Source organism: Manacus vitellinus, unplaced genomic scaffold (genome assembly GCF_001715985.3).
Source record: "Manacus vitellinus isolate BGI_N305 unplaced genomic scaffold, ASM171598v3 scaffold_3_pilon, whole genome shotgun sequence".
In the NCBI taxonomy this organism is placed as follows: Eukaryota; Metazoa; Chordata; class Aves; order Passeriformes; family Pipridae; genus Manacus; species Manacus vitellinus.
Genome location: NW_021940535.1, coordinates 14,478,681 through 14,499,778, shown reverse-complemented (window position 1 = coordinate 14,499,778; position 21,098 = coordinate 14,478,681). Strand labels below are relative to the sequence as shown.

At 37.4% G+C, this 21,098-nt stretch overlaps 1 protein-coding gene across 2 annotated transcripts in view; it reads right to left on the bottom strand.

Moving 5' to 3' along the window:
* Positions 1-21,098, bottom strand: part of GADL1 (glutamate decarboxylase like 1) — a 68,401-nt gene that overhangs the window by 34,563 nt on the left and 12,740 nt on the right. For both annotated transcript variants that reach the window (XM_008933512.3, XM_018075772.1), the window contains exons 8-12: positions 18,208-18,324; positions 12,102-12,166; positions 11,803-11,884; positions 4,632-4,831; positions 503-554 (exon numbers count right to left, since the gene is read on the bottom strand). In XM_008933512.3, the coding sequence (XP_008931760.1) occupies positions 503-554; positions 4,632-4,831; positions 11,803-11,884; positions 12,102-12,166; positions 18,208-18,324 (516 nt within the window). The remainder of the gene's footprint in view (positions 1-502; positions 555-4,631; positions 4,832-11,802; positions 11,885-12,101; positions 12,167-18,207; positions 18,325-21,098) is intronic.

The window sequence follows — 21,098 nt, the reverse complement described above, 5'->3', positions numbered from 1 at the left end:
CACTCCTGAAATCTTTTTCTTAATCCTTGCTCAACTTCCTTCTCAGGAAGTGCTATAGTCCATCCTATAGCACTCCCTTCAATCTCACTTTTAACCCAGATGTCCCATTTCTGCAGGAACTAAACAGCAGCCTCTGTTCTCAACAGCTTTCACATCTGGGTATTCTACAATAACAAAAAGTGGTCAGTTTTTTACAGACTTGCCACTTTACTAAAAAGTAAAGTGGCTGGCCTAAAATTCTTCAGTCAATTAGCAGTGTTCAAAGTTAAAGAGACAATCTGCATTGTACAAATAGTGTAAAATATTTTTTATATTTTGTATTTCATCTATCCTAACAGGGAATACAGCACGTGTTATGTGTGTTCAGTCATATCTGTGGATACACACACTTATTAAATTATATACTTCAAATACATATTGGTAATTGACTAAAGAGAGCAAAAATCAAACAGTAGACACTCCCCACCAATAACAACAGCAGTTCAGTTCCATGTTCACTTACCTCCAAAAGAAGCTGAAATCCCTCTCTTTTTTTAATTTCCTCCACTAGATATCTGTAATTAAAAATGCAGGGGTTTAAAGCATAGAACAAAACAATACAAACAGAAAACAACAACAAAAGGTCTTTAACGTGTGGGGTTTTTTCCTTTTTCTTTTTTTTTCACACTAAAGAAACTACAGAGTTAAACCTCATTTCTACCTGCTGTGAAAATGCAATAGCTATCAGTTCCTGGAAACAAACGAAGGCTACAGCCAGCCAAGGAACGTTGAGAAGAAGTCAAAATCTGTCCTCAGGCACAGATTTTCAATGGAGTCACACAGCACAAATTGATCCTATTTGCATTAGGTTGTGAACTTTCCCAATGCAAATTTCCATTGATGTTACTCTTTACAAATTAATCCCTCCATCTCAAGTGCTGATGTTGTGTTGCAATGTTATTTCGTAGTCACCCTGACACCTGTTGCATTATTACTATCACCAGAACCTCTTAGTTTAGCCCAGAATTTAAAAATTTGAGCGTACTTGAAGACCAACAATTTTCCCAGTACTGTCCTTGTTCCACACTGTACATAACAGTGTATATTTCCACTCAGTGAGCCACTGCTTATGCACAATAATCCCTGAACATCCTATGCTAACATACTGAGATGAGAATTTCTTTTCTCTCTCCCCTGACAAGCATGAAAAACCCAGAAGTCTTCAATGGAAAGATGGGTCTGAATCAAAACTTCAGACACAAACAGTTTCAGTTTATAGATTTTTTTTTAAAACATGACCTCAACTTTGCCATGGCACAATCAAACAGGAATTCTGAAGCAAAGAGGACACAGCTGGGACTTCTCTCTTTATTCTCCTCCCCTCAAAGCCTTCCAAAGAAAAACTCCAAAGAATTCACCTCAAATTCACACAGCTTTTCCATGTCAACAGAATTTTAGTCTTCTACACGAAAATTTTGCTGTCTAACAGGAATAAAACTGACACAGTTTAACTACTGATTTTGCACAAATCTGTTCTTTGTATTTATTATTTGGCGTTTTCCTGCCTGCAGCTACATTACTGGTCATCTCTAGTAATTCTTTTATCCACTACTTGAAGAAAAAAAATATTGCCAAAATAACCCTCAGTGGTCCTATCCACGTGTCTGAAACTTGCCCCCACAGGGACACCTCTAGCCCCGTTGTATCTATTTGGCAGACGTGCTGCAGGAACAGGTCGGCTAGGGAAGCAATAAACAATACCCTGGATGGCACATGTTTTTCAAAGCTGTGCATAGGGAGTTGTCACACTGTTTGTCATTAACAAGTGCTGTGCCTGTGACTCATTACTTCAGCACACACCCCAGCAAAGCAATCACTGTGGTGGAGTGCCAGTTCCCACAGCACCGCAGGCCTAGGAGTTGTGGTGTGCACTGTTGAGATGTTCCCTCTCACCGTAACAAATCAGCGTTCTGGGTTGTTTCTGTCATGACCATTTAGATCCCACTGTATGCAGTTGTTTGTTATCCAGCTGTTAATGCCCAGGCTACCACTTAGGTTGAAAGAGAAGCATGATGAAAGGCAAGTAGAAGGGTAGATATCATGTGAGCATGTTGGGGGGCACCTGTTTCTGTTGGGTAAATGTCTTAGGTAAAACAAGTTTGGTGCTTTTGTTCTGTTTATTAGAAGATACTTGTCTGTGCCATAAAACCAATATTCAGCAACATCAGCTTGCTATTCATAAGACAGTGGTCCTCAATTTATTTTTTCTTTAATAAATCACAAAAGGGAAATCTATGCATGATCACTTTTTTTTTTTTTTGAGGTCTTGAATTGTTAGAGCTATTTCACAATGCTTGATACCTTTCCCTCCTGCCACAAGTGCCTTCTTTTTATACCACCATCTGACATAGGCTGTCTGATGTCGGTCAAGTTCACAACACTGTTAATCATGTTCTTAACTACACTGCCAATAGCCTAAGAAGGCAGCCATTAGAAAAATCCATCGCCCATGATTTATCTTGCCAGGACTATTTGATGGCAGTGGAGCAATTTACTCTGTGCATCTTTCCACAGTTGACAGTGAAGTTTTATTATCATGTCACAGTTGTAGAACGTCAGAAGGGTTTGAGTTTTAGTGAGGACTGAAGTACACAGACCAGTGGCATTTGCTATGATTAAGCCTTGCAGAAAATAAGGGGCAGAGATCTGCAGTGAAAGTAGACATACGTCTGCTAACAGTGGGTGTCAGAAGAGAAAATGCAGAAAAACTGCAAAGAAGCTGAAGCATAAAATGCAGAGGTGCTTACAGTAGTTGTATTTGAAAAGCCATTTACTTCTGGGTTTTTTTTAGTGTACTTCATAAAGCAACATCCCTGTATTAAAAATCATTGGGCAGAAAAAATAATCTGAAAAAAATCTGAAGCAGTCAGTTGGATGCTCTACTCTAGCTATTTTAAAAGCGAGCCTTTCCAAATAGGTAGCATCACGATATTCCTGGGATATTTAATACACTGAAAGCATGATACAACTCCAGAACAAAAAGATATTACTGGAATAGCCAATAAACAAAGTTTGATGTACCAGAAATACATGCTTGCAATTACCCTAAAACCTTTGCAGGTCTGCTTGGCTACTGGGGAAAAAAAAAAAAAAGTAATATTGCCCTTAAATTCTATAGTCAGTAGACTAGTTCCAGGAAGTTTAAAAATTAAATTTCTTCTTTATGGAAAAACCGCAAAACAATCAAGAAACAGAAGAGACAAGCCAGTCGCTCCTTAGAAGTGCCACCAACTGGATCCTAACATTAAAACAGAAATATCAATCCCATAAAGGTCATTAGTCACTACACAGTCAGTCAAACAATCTTGGCCAATGACCTTGATAAGGCTGAATTCCCCTACTAATAATGGAATGAATTACTTACTCTGTACAGACAAGGAACAGTACAATGCTTCGGAACAAAAACAAGGTGCAACTTAACCAGAAGATATCAAAAACATATAGCCAGCCAAAAAATTAGTGGTTTTAAAAAAAAATAAAATAAAGAAAAAGGTCACGGCTCATTTGAGCTTTTCTGGGTTTGCTTCTTTCTTTTAATTCCTTTTAAATCCACTCTGGATTTAGGTCAGGGGTATTTTTACCTTTTAAGCAACTTCATTACAGTGAGGCTATTCCTTTAATTTTCATTCAAATAAACATTCAATTCTTTTTGTCTTGCTAGTTCATATAAAAAAAATAAAATGTCAATATCAATGATTTGACTTATGGAAACGTGTAGCTAGTCTGGTGAAATTTCCATTGTGATTTATCTTGTATAAATTCTGAACAAACATGATACTTAAAGTTAATTCTTTTTAATGGGACATTATCTATCCTATTTCAAAATCATTTCTTCTATGAGAAGAGAAAACCCCTTGTGTATGGAAGCTTCTTCCCAGAAACCAAGACATCACCATCACTTTAGAACCACCTTCTAGCAATCATTCTGCTGAATTCAGTTGAGAAACTCATTTCTGCAAGACCAAAAACTTAGTGAAATCGAAGAGGCCATGTGTGGGGAAGATCGCAAGAAAAAGGTGTTTCTGTCCCTAACAGAACACACTGTAAGCATTAAGAACTTCAACAAACTTGTGGAGAAAAAACAAGCAGTATGTCAGAACAATATGCCTTCATACACCTCTAGTACATCCTAACATTAACAGTGTTCTCATAAGAATTTCCCTGCATCATCAGCTTTCTGCATTTCCTTGGTCATGAGGAATGAAGTGACAGGAGAGTGGCTAATTCACTTATTGCTAGATACAGCTAAGATCCTGGCACATGAGGCTGTTTTTACATCGACACCAGAACACACAGCTGAGTTAGAAGAAGGTGTGTTGGTAAGTCTATCCTGTGTCTGGTTCAGATAATATAAATGTTTGACAACACTGTTTACCAACACCTACGCTTATTGCTGAAAGCAATAATTACCGCTAAATATTATAGCAAATGTAATAACACTGTTATTGTTATTAGTTCCTCCTATTATATACAAACAAAAGGAGAGGGGGAAAAAGTAACAAGGTGGTCTGTTCTGGGATACGGAGTATCAGCAGTGTCAGCATTTTGGCAAATTAGACAGAGTAGATGTATTCAAAACTGTGAGGAGGTACCTTGCCAAAGCCAGTGCCCTGTTTACTCTCTCCTCCAGGCCTGTTGTTCCCAATGCTTTCCACATCAGCCAGAATTTGAATGCATCCGGACGTCTGCTGCACTGAATGGACTTGTCACCAGTGTCATAGCTGACATCATAGAACTTGTCCTGCTGGAACAGGTATGCAGCCTCAGCAGAGTAACATTTCTTCAGAAGGCCCTATTAGAAACACAATAGAGACTTAGATTCCTGGCTTCCTGATCAAACCACTTCACAAGCCAAAGCCTATTTTTCCCTGTCTGTACGGCTTATTAAAACAGATTTGGATGTGCAGGATACTCTCCAAAGCGTATGGTGTGGTTTAAGAATCCTGGATGAACTTAAACCCAGTGAAGTCAGCACTGACAACAAGCAAACTTTTTCATTATTATTATTTTCTCCATAATGTCACTGAAGAGTGGCAGGTTGAAGAGAAATTTTGAGTCAGAATCTCAAGAAATCATGGAAGTGGGTATCACAGAAAGAGTTGCCCAAAGACATATATGGATGGGAAAGAGGGAGAAGAAGTAGACACCTACGTCCACTGCTCCAGTCTTTAGATGGAAGGACAGCCCCTGAGGAACTTCCTACATGTTCACAAATGGTTCAATCTATTCCTTCTTTGGTTAGTTGCAGGTAAGGAAGATTTTAGCCCCAAAAAATAAATGTTTAGCCCTTACCAGCAAATAATCACTGTAGATTTAGCATAGGCTATCTGGCTGTTTGAGCAGAAACACCACAAGGAGATTAGTACACCCATTTTTGTCTCATTTTACAGTTCAGACAAATTTAACATTTGAAAATAAACCTGAGAAAAGTACTTTCACATACTCTAATCATGGTTTGTTAATAAAATTATTTTTATTCAGCTATCTCCAGCCTCCAGTTTCTGAGAGGCTGCCTGAGTGAGATGAGCAGCAGAAAAGAGACAAAGATTAACGAGTAATGTGGCAAGTTCCAGCAGAGAACAAGGCTGTGAAACAGAAAGCACAGAGGTTGTTATAGGTTTAAAGGTACGGAGGAAGAGAGGTGGCATAGGACTGGTCATTGGCTGAAGAATGAAATATCAAAATATATTCTGTAATACTGTGAGGTAGAGAGAAAGGCTGGCAGAAAGCAGGTTACAAAATCAAAGATGACGGTGGCCCTACAAGGGGCCCAGAAGAAAGAAAAGGTTATAGACCTGTCAGTGAAGTGGGTAAGAAAAATAAAACACAACGTATAATACTCAAATAGAAATTTAGATGAGTTTAAAAGCATGGCTACTGCATCTGATTCAGATCTGGAAACACCTATTTAAGTGACAGCTGAGCCTGTGCAGAACAGACAAGGAACAGAAGCAGACAGCGAGACACAAGTTGCTAAACAGAAGACCACAACTCATTTTCCAGTTAAACATCACTCTTCAATTTGAACTAACAGAAAAAGTACTTCACATTTCATTCTTTTCTCTGCATCTGCTGCAAGTCTGATTTTGAAATGGCAGACAGGTCTGACATCACTCTTAATCAAAGTGTCATATTCCTGTAACAGAGGTATCATTCTTGATCTACATTACAATACACTACTGATAACTTTAGGACTGGCAGTAAAATAGATAAAAAAGGCCAAGACCAAAAAACACCAAAAGATAATTAACCCACTGGCATATACAGAATAACTCTGCCTCTCTCCTAGACTTTTCAATTCCCTCCATCAATACTAAAAGCAACGCAAATAAAAAAGCCCACCTACGCACCTATTTGTAAGAGCACAAAAGGAGAACGCCACCAAAGGTTGCTCCACAGCTTCTGTAAGGGTTTGACAATCCCATTGTAATATTGCTGATTTGCTAAAAGTACAGCAAATTCAGTCTGAACTCTTTAGTCATAGATCCAGCACATTCAGCCTTGTGAAAAGACAGTTTATGTGACAGCTTGGGGGGAAAAAAGGGCCAGCATCCTCTCTCCCTTTGCAATCATCAGTGATAAGGTGCAGCTGCAGCACAGGGTAGCCATAGCTGAAAAGCCAGTGCTGGGTGCAGTGTTTTGTAACGTATAAGATTCTCACAGTTACTTTCCAACTTTCTCAGAAAAAGAAAGGCAGAAAAAGGACATTAGAAACCAGACAGTCAAGCACTGAAGCATCCATACTTTACAGGTTTTTTACAGCTTTGTGTTCTCTGGCTAGCAGCTGCCCAACAAGGAACAGGAGTCATTCTGTGAAGCCATTGTGCTCTGTTCAGTTAAATCTACATACCTCGATTTTCAGGGAATAAACAAGTTTACTAGACATGGTCTTAAAAAAACAAACAAACACCAAGCAAAAAAGGCAGCATCGTCTATCCACAAATTTAAGTTAATTTTTTTATCTTTGCTGACTTAAATATTTGCATAGTGTTTCTGTCGTGAGCGTATTGATCAATGTGAGACTATCTTCTGTCTTATCAGAATGCAACACAGCTACACAATAGAGGACATCACAGAATATTAGTTCCCCTCATGCCTGTCCTCTGAAAAATAATAACTGTTGTTTTTCACAAGAAACCTAAACTCAATTGGTAATATTATAGAAAGACTGAGAAGTTCACTTAAGATCACAGTACAGCTGCAGAGTTTAATAGTTTAAACTCTATAGAGTGACAACACAACAAGAACAAATAGTTCAATGGCCCTGGGTGAACTCCAGTTCATGGGAATATATTTCACTAAAAAAAAAAAAAGCAGGTACTGTCCTACGCTCCTGGCACATTCAAAGCTGACAAGACATGCTGGCTTGATGATCCTTGATAATCAACATGCTTGATAATGCAACATGTTCAAGAAATCCTGCTGAAGACACTGCCTACTATCAATCTACAGAGGCAAGCACAGTGACATCCTCACGCATGTTACCAGAGTAGACAGAAAAAGAAACAAAAATCATCATGAGAAAGAAAGAAATATTACAGAAGAAAGGTGGAGAAGAAAGAGAATGGAAAAGAAAGGCAACATTGCAGAACAGAGTTTGGGCAGGGAGGACAGCAGAAAAAAAAAAAATCCAAAAGAAATGTTATGCTTAAGAAAGCAGTTACTCTTTGATTGCTGCTGTCTCAAAATTAAGAGACTGAAACTTGCTACATGCTGAAGACATAAAAAGTCATCTCAATTTTCCTAGTCAAATTATGGAAAAGCAGAAGAGAAAAAAAAAAAAAGGAAAGAAACATGGTTTAAATATGTTTTCTAACTCAATGCTCTCAGTCCCAAGAAGACGCCAAGAGTTTTCCACACAGTAACTGAGCTGCTCCATCTGTTTAGAAGAATTGCAAAAATTTCATTAGAAGTGCCCCATTTGACAAGTTTTGACTATCTTTCTTCAGCACCTTTTATCTTTCTACCGTTTTCAGAGACTTATAGTCAGGTTGCTAAAGTTTAGATAATGGAAATACTATTTTCATGGAGGCCCCAGTCTACTGTGAAGTCTCAAAGAGCTTTTGATTTTGATGAAGTCTACGGATAGTTGCTGTGTGTTCTAATTAATGGGAAATTAATGAATAATTATTGATACTGAAACCTAGAGCTCCATTTTCATAATTCAACACATTTTTCTCATTGAACAGTTACCTACAGCAAGTCTTCTGATCTCCTTCCATTTTCATTGCTAGTTAAAAGTGAATTTCAATTTCATTAACAAAATATCTTTTTTCCCCAAGACAAACATCTCCCTGATTTGCCTTATCTGAAGCAGTATGAACATCACACTTGAAAATTCTCAAAAGGAGTGCAGTGTGAAAGGCCATTCTAGGAATTCACTTCAAGAGGTGAGAAGAGCTCTCAGTTGCACTAACCCTAAGTGAAAAGCAATGAGAATAAGGTATTTCCTGCAGGTGCCATGGAAAGGAATCAGGGACGTAGATATCTCTATGATGTTGCTAATGATGAGGAAGAGACTACACTGTAGATGGCTGCCATCTCCTTAATCAATTATATTCTCATTAAACTGAGATTTAATTAGCTACATTGAGACTTTATTCTTAACAAATAAGTGAAAATTCTGCTCATTGCTTAGAATTGATTCTTAATTACCTAACCTAGTGTTTCACTCTAATGAGTCACTGGCAGTGACGGTAAACAGTAGTTCTCTATTTATATGGTGATAATATTTCCACCAATATGGATTATAGCAAGGACAAACTGTAGTAGCTCTGTGGTTTTAAGGGAGTACGTACAACCCAAGACTGATTCCTAGCACTTTAAGAACATTGGAGAGCAAAACTGACTTCACTAATGTTTTGAGATTATTGCTTCATCTAGCTTTGTGTTTAAACAGTCACTGCAATTCATGCCTCAGCAATACAAGCGTTTTCTGAGCAAGACTATCTTATTAGAGAAGTGATGAAAGTTACTCAGGGCATGGCAGTGAAAAAGGAATAACTGTGCACTTCTTGAGTGCTTTAAGCAATGAAGAACTACTGTCATTGATCTGAGCTTTTATAGAGGATTAACCAATCTCTCTTTCCCTTTGGTGAAAATACTTCTCCCATCTAATCAAGTCAAATACATATTTCTGTTTTCTATCTCTACCTTCTTTGGAAATATTCCAGTTTTGTTTCACTAAGGCTGGAAGATACTCTTTTATCAGCATTTCACTGCAGTTTATTTTTTTTTCTTTTTTTTTAAATCTGTATGGGAAAATACTTAAATACAATGTTTTATTCTAACAGGCTAGCTACAATGTCTTAAGCCTATTAATAATACTAAACCATACTGGGGCTAAGTGGTAAAAAAACCCAAACCAAACAAAATTAGTCACTATTACTTTTGCTAATGGGAAATTACAGTGTTACCACCACAACTGAAATGTGATGATACCTTCTAAAGGTTATCTTTTCATACAGAAAGTATGAAAGAGAGAAAGAAAAACTGAAGGGGATTAATTTGTTTACTTATAATCAACTAAGCCTAATTCTGAGGTACTCCACAGTTTCCAAATGGACCTCAAAGCAAATGAGAAGACAGAGTAACAAAACTTCCTTTATCAGTCTTTCAAAGGGAGATAGGGTGTGATTCATAAATAGGACTTAACATTCATGATTAACATTTTGCTGCTTTGATTTCTTGCAGAGTTCAGCATTTCAGTGACCACCTGAGGTTCTTTGAACATTCACTGGCAGAGCAATGTGTGCCAAACTCTTCCAGCTCCCACTGAGGCATCCTAACCACAATGCAAAGGAATTATGTTCACATGTAAATGTGTGCTTCATCTGCAGCCATAGGTATTTATGTACTTTAGGAGAAGTGGAACAAGCTCTCGAGTGAGAAAATGATACACGTGCTCTTTCCTTCTCTTACTGGTGTGAAAATAACATTTTTAATGGAAAACTGGAGTCAGCTACCTATTCTGGTTATGGAGAGGATCAAAGTGAAGCAAGGCTTTTCTGTCAAAGTGTCTTAAATATGCATTTGATCTTTTTTTCTTATGGATTTATATTCCAGCTAGTTAATAAGAAAGTACTCAAATTTGTATGTGTGTCTCTTTCCATATAAAATCTGCATTGGCACATACACAAAATAAGTGTCAATTTTCCAAGAATTAAACACAGAGTAAAATGCCCTTTCTATTCAACACAAAGAAATCTTCTACTTTCCAGAAGGTGTCTTGTTATACAACGGGATCTATGATCAGTGATACTTGTGTTTTCACCCCTCAATGACCTAGGATTCATCTTTACAAATATTTCCAATACAACATTGCCCAGCTGTGGTTTAAAAGTGGAACAGGAGTGCTCTAAGAGACATTACACTGCGCAGAAGGAGAATATAACATGGCTGTTAGAGCCCTGAAGCTGGAACAGTGCTCATAAAGTGACTCTAAATGCTTGAGCAGCTAGAACATTTCAAACTTCTTCATTTCTTTCCTCTTTCTTCCTGAGAAATTTCTATTATGCAGTCCAAGTAGTCTAATCATTACCTGGGGCTATATCTATGTACTAGGGCTAATTAGTTAAAAATACAGCAATGAAATCTTCCCAAGTCTGCAATTAAGACACCACATTAATCTTAGTCAATAACGTCATTCTGTTTGTTTTTCATCCTGGAATAAAGATAAAGTGATGGACAGTAATCTTGAGGTCTAATCCTCTTTAATCCTACAGACTCTAACCTAAGAACATGAGGAGGCACACTTCTCCTTGCTGTCCTGCCATGTCTCACCTCTGACTTAGAGCAATCAGCTCCAAAAGAGTGCCAATTAGCAACTATGCTCTTTGGTCTTCATCAGTTCTTACTTTTAGAAGTTAGTAACAAATTACATGGATAGCTAACCCTAGCAGTTGAATAGAAAATATCAGTAGTTTTGACAGAGTAATTTACAAACCATGGCCACAAAATAGTGGTGCAAACCTCCAGGGCTCCATATCTTCATGATGTTCAGTCATTTATAACCTATATAAGGTGAAACTCAACCCTGATGGTGGTAAATGGGTATAAGTTTTAGCAGTTCTGAGTTTGAAACGGAGCTTGAAATAATTGACCTCTTACTGGTTTCTTTATTAAGATAAAAGAATTCCACAAAGATAAAAGCAGGGATTTTTACTATATTGCAGACTCATCTTGAGATCAAAGCTCTGTTGTTAGCTTGCTAGACCTTTAAATTAGTCATGGCTTTTGGAAAGTCTAAATCACCCTGGTGATGAGGAAAAACTGGTAGAGTGAGCAAAGAAGGCTCAGCACCTTTTCCTGGATGTGATCTGCCTCCTATCCCTCTCCCCCTTTGAGGTACCTATGTAAGAGGATGGGAAGACAAGCTCTGCCTGCTTTAAACAGAGACGCAATACTGCTGCAGTCCCGATGGATGTCAGCTATTCTGAGGACTTTGATGAGCTCTGTGTTTAAGTGTTGCAGGCCCAGGCGACAAAATACTCAATTCTGAATGTAAATCATGTACAGAAGTTAACTAGCACCAGCTGCAAAATCTGACCACTTGTGGGTACAGTGACTTGGAACCTGCTCTCTTATTCACCCTTTATTAAAATGAATTTAGTGGTGAAATTCAAAATAATATAATTCAGCCTTTGCACTGTGGTATAGTAAAAATGACTTGCAACTGTTTTCTAATTATTTCTACTTCCATATAACAGCAGTGACAGCCTACTGCAATAGAAAAAAAAAAAAAAAAAGGACAGGAGGACTTACAGAGTTGTCTTTCACCAGAAGAGCACAGCACTGTATTCCTGCCAACAACATTTTATGGGGATTCCAGGCAACAGAATCAGCCCTGCGAAAATTATAAATTGCACCTATAATCATGGGTACTAAAGAATCAAAAACAGCAAAACAATCCAAGCAGACGAATCAGATTTACCATCCCCCCCACTCCCACCATAGGTTCAGAAATCTCTCCAACTAAGTAATTTCTATTTATGGAGGCCAACAGGCCATACAACTTCCATCTCAATCCCTGGTAAGTGACCCCATGAACTAAACTGACTTACCTGTGGATGCCATGAAGAAGTCTGCAATGCTTCCTTGATATCAAAGCCGAGCCACCCCAAGAAGCCTGTTAGAACATTTATAGAGCCAAGAAAATATTTGTATAAAGATCTTTTCATAATACTTCAACTAATAATTTATAAAGAAGTCTTATCTCATTTAAAACTTAGTTTACTACATGGTCAGTGGGCTACATTTTGCCTTTAGTATCATCTACTGAAATAAAGATGGCAGCCTGGGGCTGTACCTAAAACAGAGGAGTTAATGGTTTGTGCCACTGCATAAGCCACAAACTAGACTGGCCCTTCTGTGAAAGCAAGGCAATGAACTGAAGTGTCCTTGCATAAGCAGACTCATTCCTGATACCGAATAGAGTTGCTTCCTTTCCCCCAGCCTTAACCTCAGCAGTGAGAGCAGAAGGCCCCATTTTGCATATTTTCTTCCTGCTAGCCATTCCCTTCCTGAGAATTTCACAAGGAAACAGCAGACAATGTAAAAGCTCTGCCAGTTGCAAAGTCCAGGCTTGGATTTTCCACACATATGAAAAGCAAAGTCAGGGAGTGTGCAACAGCAGCCTTTCTGTTACCAGCAACCCAACTGACCTTAAAATGGTTTAAGACTCATCACATCTCCCTCAGGTCAGTTAACAACTAATAGTGTACTCTGAGAATCATTTAGGCCTTCTCTGTAGAGAAGAACTCTCTACTGAATCTCCTTACTGAGTGTCATCTACTCCAGACACCCATCTTTGGGTGATATCTTTTGCAGATATACATCTCCATGGATGACAGAAAGAACTCAGACAATAAGCTTTTACTACACAAGTTTAATTTCTGGACAATCAGAGTCAGGAAATGTGATCCTTATTCATGAATTCTGCAGGGATCAGATTTCACCCATCAGGTGTTGTGAATCTTCAGTTCTCAGACAACAATATTTATCCACAGGGGAAAGTTGCAAACAGCAGACATGTCATACAGTGCATTTGAGAAATTACTGATAAATAAATAAATAAATAATAAATAAATAAATAAATAAGAGGATTTTCCATGTTCACGCAGGTGGAATACACTTAAGCAAACTATCTGTGAAGTAAGCAAGGCTTTTCAGAGATGCACAGAAGGCATCAGTCCACAAAACATCTGGACTCAGCTTATTTTAAAAGAAAGATTCATATGTTTTGTGCTAATGAAGGGGAAAAAAAAATCATTGATGTAAAGATTCCTGACCTAAGCATGGAGAATATATGCTTGTTTAGTTTTTCTTCCTTTTTTTTCCCTTGAAAAAAACAGATATGATAGATGACATACAAATTTAGCATCAGTATTTGCTTCACAGGCCATACATTAGGAGTAAGATCTGTTATCTCTGGGAGACAGGAACGGTAAAGGCTCACAGGGGAAATGAAAGGTTATTAACTTGTCTTAACACATCATTCTCATTTATGCAGTACATTAATGCACCACATCATATTTTACATTGTCATGCTCACAACATCCTTGCTGCCGCTCAATCTACACCTGGGACCTAAGGTAGGAAAGGATTCTACCTGCAGAACCACAACTTTGAGCTATGTTTTTCCAGCTGGTCCAAATTTGCCATGTTATGGGAAGACAATCAAACTGAACTTCCTATTCATAGAAAATTTTACTCTTTTCATTCTATGATTCAATAAAGTCAAAACAATCCCTTAGTTATTCCTTGACTTTTATAATTTATAAACAACACATTAAAAGAAAATAAATTTCATGAAATCTGCATCTAAAGGTGTCTGTGTTTTAAAAAGTTGAAATTTTCACACTATCTCTGAAAAATAGGATTAGAAAGGCACTCAAGAGGTCATCTCAATCGTGTGCCACTCCCAAAGGCAGGATCAACATACTCATCTCATTTCTGTCAAATGCTTGTCTTTTCTAGAAGTTACTAATCAATGAATACATGGCTTGTAATTAGCATGAAAATGAAAAATAAGATGCAGAGAGGCACCAGCAATTTCTGCCTCTACAGCACTACTGGCACTACTTTCTGCCTTTGTTTTAAAAACTACTGCTGGAGATCTAGAAGAGAGGAATTATAGTAGTGGAGGTCAAGGCATCTTCACCACCTTTCAATCTCTCCTTGAGCCACAGGAGTACAAGATAAATTTGTGATCCATGTTTCTTCACCCAATTCAAAGATCAAGTGCTTAGGGATCCAGGGCTGGCAAAAAGAAAACAAAAAACCCACCACCACCAAAAAAAAACCCACCACAAATGAGAAGACACCCAAGACAACTGAGAATCACTGTCTGTGGTTTTAAAGACCTCTAATGATTGAGGCTGTATAATTTAGCCACTTAATTTGTGTTTAACGGTAACAAACTGTTTTCAATTTAAAGTGTCAGACCTAAACAGTGTCACCCCTAGTCACACCTTCAGTGGTCAGGGGTAGAGATTATTCCTTTCTTTTTTAAAGAATCTACAGACTATTATGTATTGTCTCTTTGTCCTTTCTAGTTTAAATAACATCAGTGCTTTCCATCTTTCCTCATCGGTCATGATTTCTAGATATGGTTCTGTTTATCTGCATCGCTTTCTCATTTTCTAATCTTTCTCCTGTAGGTCCTTAACCTTCTCGAAATGCATCTTTTTATTTGGACACAATCTAGATAAAGCAGATGAAGTACATACCAGGAAGAATCATTTTATGTATCTTCTTTATTTAATTCTGAAATACATTTAACTTTATTTGAAAATATCACTGATTTGTGAATTACTGCAAAGCCCAGATCTTTTTCTAAAGATCTGCTGTCTAGCCAACCATATCCAGCCTGTATTTGTGCACTTGATTATTAGAACTTAGAATACTATCTTTATTGAACTGTAGCCTAGTTTTTCCACTTTTTTCTCCAAATTATCAAAATCTCTTTGATTTCTAATCTTGTCCTTCCACTGCCTCTTGCAGCAGTTTTAAATAATTTTCAAATTGTCAGTGTATTCTTTTTCATCCAAGTTATTTAATGAAAATAACAGATAACTTCTAACCTAGGACAGACCTTTGTGGAATCCTGCTCAAAAAATTTTCCCCTTTCAGTGAACCACTGGTAATTGCTCTCTGGGTATGATTTTCCAGCCAGCTTTTCACTCACTACCAGAGCTGCAGCTTGGCATGTTTCTCTGGCTTTTTGATTAGATATTGCAAATACACAATAAAGTTAACTGCTTCTCCTCCATCCATGAGACTACAGAAGGAAGGCAGATTGATCAAACTAGACTGGCACGTTTTGTTGATGACAAATCCAGCTGAGATCAATGCAGGGTAGGTTTAAACATTAATATTATCACCTGTGTCCAACGTAATGTAATTGATAACAAGGTATGAGAAAATTACTCTGTTTCATATGCAGCAAATCACTTTCAGCTGAATGATGGATATCACAGTGTTCACAGTGATTAAACTAATTACCTAAGCACAGGCTAATAAGTCAAACCTGATTTTCTGTACTGGCCTCTAATAGGAAAAAAAAAAAAAGAAGAGTCAAAGTAAGGACCATCAGGGAAGAAATACTCATATATAGTACTTAAAGCTGCGTGAAGACAATACATGACATATGTAAGTGCTGGAACTTGAGTGCATATTGATGCACCAAGTTATTAAGAAAGGCACCATAGATGTGGATTAGAATAAAATAAGCAACTGGAATGCTTGTATAAATACCATAATGTGAACAAAATAAGCTTGTTATAGCTCTGCACTCAGGCTGTTGAACAGCTTGACTGCTAGGACAGTTTGGACTTACTAGTATTATCTTCTTAAAATTTCTGTAACTCCCTTTACCTCTTCTGGTTTATCTCCATGTGAGAGCTTATCTACTATTTCTGACTTTATTGAAATTTATCTTCCTGAATCTCACTAATTTTATGTTGATGTTCTCCCTTTTGCCCTTTTGCTCTTCCTAAGAATCACCAGCTTTATCATTTCATATTTAATGAAAATAGTTTCCCTAAGGCAAACACATAGATTTTTGGGATCAGAAAATATTCTGAAATGAGATAAATCATTGTAAATCTGGAAATAACACCACCGACATTCATATAGGTTATTCTTAGTAATAGCTCGTGAGAGCATTTACAGTAGACAATCCTGATGCCCATTAATGATACATTAAAAGTCCTAAATTAGACAGAATTTTACTTGGTTCTGTCTGTACTGTACCTTTTTTCCTTCACAGTTACAGCAGGCCCAAACAGCAGTACTCACTTTTTATAACTCAGACTGCATAATGTGTAAATCATTCAACAAGAAGCCAGAGGACTGCAGATTCTCAAAGCTTTCAAAAATATCATATTCTTGCCTATAAGGCTAGAAGGAGGTAAGCCTGCTTAAAAACAAAGATAAAAATCCAGTTCTTCCCTGTGTCTCTTGTACAGTCTTTCTGAATGGCAGAGACTTAGTTTCACTGTATCTGTTCGCATATTATTTTATTAAATCCATTTCCAGTGGTACCGAGTGAAAAAATATCACATTATGAACTACAGTCTGCTCATTTTACCACAGTACACTTGTACATACATGTATGATTGACATCACTTACGTGGAAAGCTTTCAGTCTTTCCCTATATCCTGTTCTCTTATTAATACAGCTAGAAACTTTTAACAAAAAATAAAGAAACAGCCATCCATTCAACTCTTCATAGAATGTGAAAAATAGAAAAAATACTGATAGAACTTCTGAGAACCACTGAGAGGTTCATAACATGAATCACATCTTAACAGAATGATTGGTCTTCCAGACCATAAACCCAATTTATTACTGGACATTTGTCCTTCTACTGGGAATCTATTAACATCTGACACCTACAGTCATTTTTCAAACAGAAAATTGACTTAAAGATATTCACAGGCATTTTTACCTTAGTTTAACATGAGGCAAAATCGAAAGAAGAAAGTTAATTCTTTTCCAACACTATCAGCTGTCCATGGTTCAGAATATGGCCCAGGCTTATCCCATCTAATTTTAGTTCAGCTACAGGGAGACTACTCATTGTACTCCTACAGCCACTGGAGATGGGTCCAGCCACATCTATTCAGCTCACCTGAGGTTCAACACAGATCCCAAATACATCCTTCTTTCCATCAGCTGTACACAGACACACAAGAGACTGGCATGAAGCTTGAGTGCTGTGCTTCTGATGAAAATCTTACTGGTTGTTCTCAGCAGCACACAGCCATGAGGGGGCTTTGCAGATATTTTAAATACGAGGCCTAGATTCTGCATCTTTACCTCCAAGTCAATAAGAAAACTCTTTTGACTCACTCATACAGTGACCTTATTTATCAATGTCTGTGAGACATTTATTTGAAACACACATCACTGCCTACGTGATTTTTCTCTGGATATTCAATTTTAAACAAATACTTCAAAAATTTAAAGCAGATCTAAAAATCTCCATTAACATTGCTCTAGATTTTCTTGTTGCTCCACAACTTCTAATGTAGCTATTCTGGATTCATGGTATTGCAATTCTAAAGAGAATATAATTTTAGAAAAGATGAAGACCTATCTTTATTTACTCTTTCAGGTAATAAAAAGGCTCAAGGATTATTCCAAAAAGATTCATGAATAGATTTTAATATCCAAACCTAAAATTACAAAGAAATTTAAAAAAAGAAAAATGTAAGGAAACTTACACCTTAAATATGAAACAGAATAATTTATGACTGGTTGAGCCAGAAACATATCTTTATTTTAACCTGTATGAACTGCACACCACAATTCTAATGTGTCTATTCTCCAACCGAACATGGAAATAATTCAAATTTATACTTGTATATAATCACCCCTTAAGCATTTTTAGGAGGTAGCAAGAATAAGAAATTGATTATAAAATAATTTTGAAATATAACCTGACAATTAAAAAAAATAGCTTTGACTGTTTGTCAGAACCAAGCTATTTTCTGTTTTGCAGCACATATAACAGAGATGAGTCAGAATGTACTTCTGGTCCCTATTAAAAAGAAAAGTTATTAGAGCCCAACTTACTTTTAAAAAGAAATATCAACAGTCAAAGCAAAATAGCAATTATAAAAAAGCAGTGCTAAACAAAACCATGCAGTATACAAACTCACATCAACATGAAGCCAGAGGCCATGCTTTTCACAGATATCAGCAATTTTATCCAGAGGATCAAATGCTCCCAGCACTGTTGTGCCTGCTGTAGCACAGACAAGAAATGGTGCTGACCCCTGCAATAGAATTCAAAACAAAAAAAATTATAATTTGCACTGCTCATTTGCTCCAGTATACTTGCAGAGAATAAAGTATAGAAAGGTCTAGGAATGTAGGACAAAGATGTGACAGTCTACATTTAGTTTCCCAACAGAAGGTTCTGCATTTAAAAGTGCTGACTCCTTTTTTTCCCATTAAAAAAAAAAAAGAAAGTTCATTTTCCATTTCTAGTTAACACCACCCCAGGGCAGACTTCACCAGCTTCAGATTGCTTTGACAGATGCCAGTTTTGCCAAAATCAAAACACACCAGATATTTGACATCTCTCTTTATACACTGATTTTCACTTCTCAGTCTTCATATTTCACTACCATATTTGCTGTCATTCTGATGGATAAAATAAAGCTACTAGCTCAGACAGCAGACTATCCATGCAAGGAAAGGTCTCATCCCTCTAGGGTTTCCACCTGCACTGTCTCTACAATACCCCTATTCTCTGCCTGGTGAAGAGGAAACTTCAGTTAGACAACACGATTTGCCTTCAGCAGCATTGGCACATCCCATGACAGGGACGGTCACCGCTGCCTGATCCCAGGCCTGACCTACAGTACAGTGCTATTCCCTTGTTCCTACGCCTGTCTAGAAAACAGGAAGGGTTGTAAGATGGTAACTGCATGTTAGGAGAGAGATCACTGGAAATCTCAAATAGTTTTAAGGTCAGGCAGCTGGGATAAGGAAAACTTTTGTCAGGCTGCAGTCTCAGGCAACCACTGTAAGCCATCCATCTTTGTTTCTGTGGTTTTCCATTCAACTAATGGCAGGGGTGCATTTACAATAGCAGGCTAGGTCACGTACCCTTGCAGATCTGTGTGGCTGTGTCTACTTTGGAGCAGAAACTGAAACAATTAAAAGAACTGATGGATTCTGTAACAGCTCTGTGAAATTGAGGGTATCAAGCCCTAGCAATGACTGCATAGTCTCACTTGCTGGTAAATCCATGCTGAAGGAACTGGTCTGCACGTTTTAGCATCTGGCCTACAGCATGACAATGCAGTTACTGAAGAGGCACTAAAGCTGCTGTTACATTGTACAGTCTGGAATCACTGAAGTTCATTTGCAGGGAATTAAATCTTTCAGATGATGTAAGTCTGTCTGCTAATGTAACTCAATGTAGCTTGGTGAAAACAGACATCAGCTGAAAAAAATCAAACTCTACACAAGTCTTTCATGTATCTTCACTCAACTGAAATCTGATCTCTCATAAAAAAAAGAAAAACTGTTGCCACTTTTAAATATCTACAGAGACAGATAGGCTTAATTCACATTTGCACTCTAACAGTTTTATACTTCTTTACAGTGTAGAAGACTATTAGACTGGTACATAATTATGATTTATTTGTATTTTAAAATTTCTTTACAAATCGCTAAAGCAGTGAAAAGTAATATTGGAAAGAATTTAAATTAATCCCATACATTCACAAAGAATTACCAGCCTATAATTCACTTCTTGGTCATTTATTCCTAGTACAAGGTACCACAATAGTCAAACTTACAAGCTAGCCTGAAGCTCAAGTACAAAACACTTGCAAGCGAGGCAAAGATGTATTTGATGCATCTAGTTTCTGCTAGTGTTCCCACCAATTTTCTCCCAGAGCTACATCAAAGTCAAAGGTCCTCAAACAGCAAGTTGATAGCATGACTGAATACAGGGACAAGTCTAAGATCTCTTCGAATTCCAATAATTGTTACCATTACACATTTTCCTTGAAGAAGAGAATTCAATTTTTGTTATTCTTGACAATAGAGTTAAACAAATCTTCCTGACTAAACTCTCTAAAAAGAGTCCTAAGACTCTTGCTATTCATATTCAGTGATCATTTTGTGGTTTTGTCACTAGCAAATACATCCTCTCTTGTCTAGAGTCATTAGAATATTTACTGCAATTCACTGAAGTGTCCTTCTGTAAAAGTTGTAAAGTAGCACTTAGTCAAGGACAGACGCACTTACAGAAGCTCTGATGAAATGAAAACCTTCCAATACACCTGTAAGTTCCATTAAAATGCAAGTGAAATCGTGTTTTCCTGTAAGCAGAGCATTTCGATATAGAACATTTGTTTTTAAATTGCACAGCACCATACTGGGATTGACCTTTTTTAAAAAATCATAAATGCCAGATGATTTCTTTCAAATAACCACTACATTTAGTATTACATGAACAAACACAAATTCTGTTTTTGCAAGAGCAAAGAGTTCATTCTCATGTGAGCCTGCTTCCTCTTGCTCCATTTTATTTCAGCCATTTCCCCCATCTTGCTCAAATGAATAAAGTACAGGTTGTCTTGCTCAGATAATGCAAAGTAAAGAGAGAGGCAAGCAAGAGAGTTTCCTAGGTCATTAGGGCTATCATGTATCACTAGCTATACTATCTAGCATGAAGCTCAGAGATGACTGTCAGGCAGAAGATGTATCTAAATCAGATCTCACTGAAAGCTGTTGTGGCCATGCCAGTGCATGACAGGACAGCACTACCTTGGCTTTTCTACCAGCCACAAAAGCAGGTTTCCCAAGATAGGATTCAATAGAAGGTATTATTTATGCCATCCACGTGTCACTAATTACTTTGTATTCACAGATCACGACTGAACTCTGAATCCTACTGTTCTGATACACAAACTAGAAGTGAAAATTAAGGTGAGCTAACCAAGCCAAAAGAAGATGTTCCTGGAATTCACATTCAGTCCTCCAGGCTCTCTAAAATAAATTATGTTGACTATAGTTAAACAATGTCTTA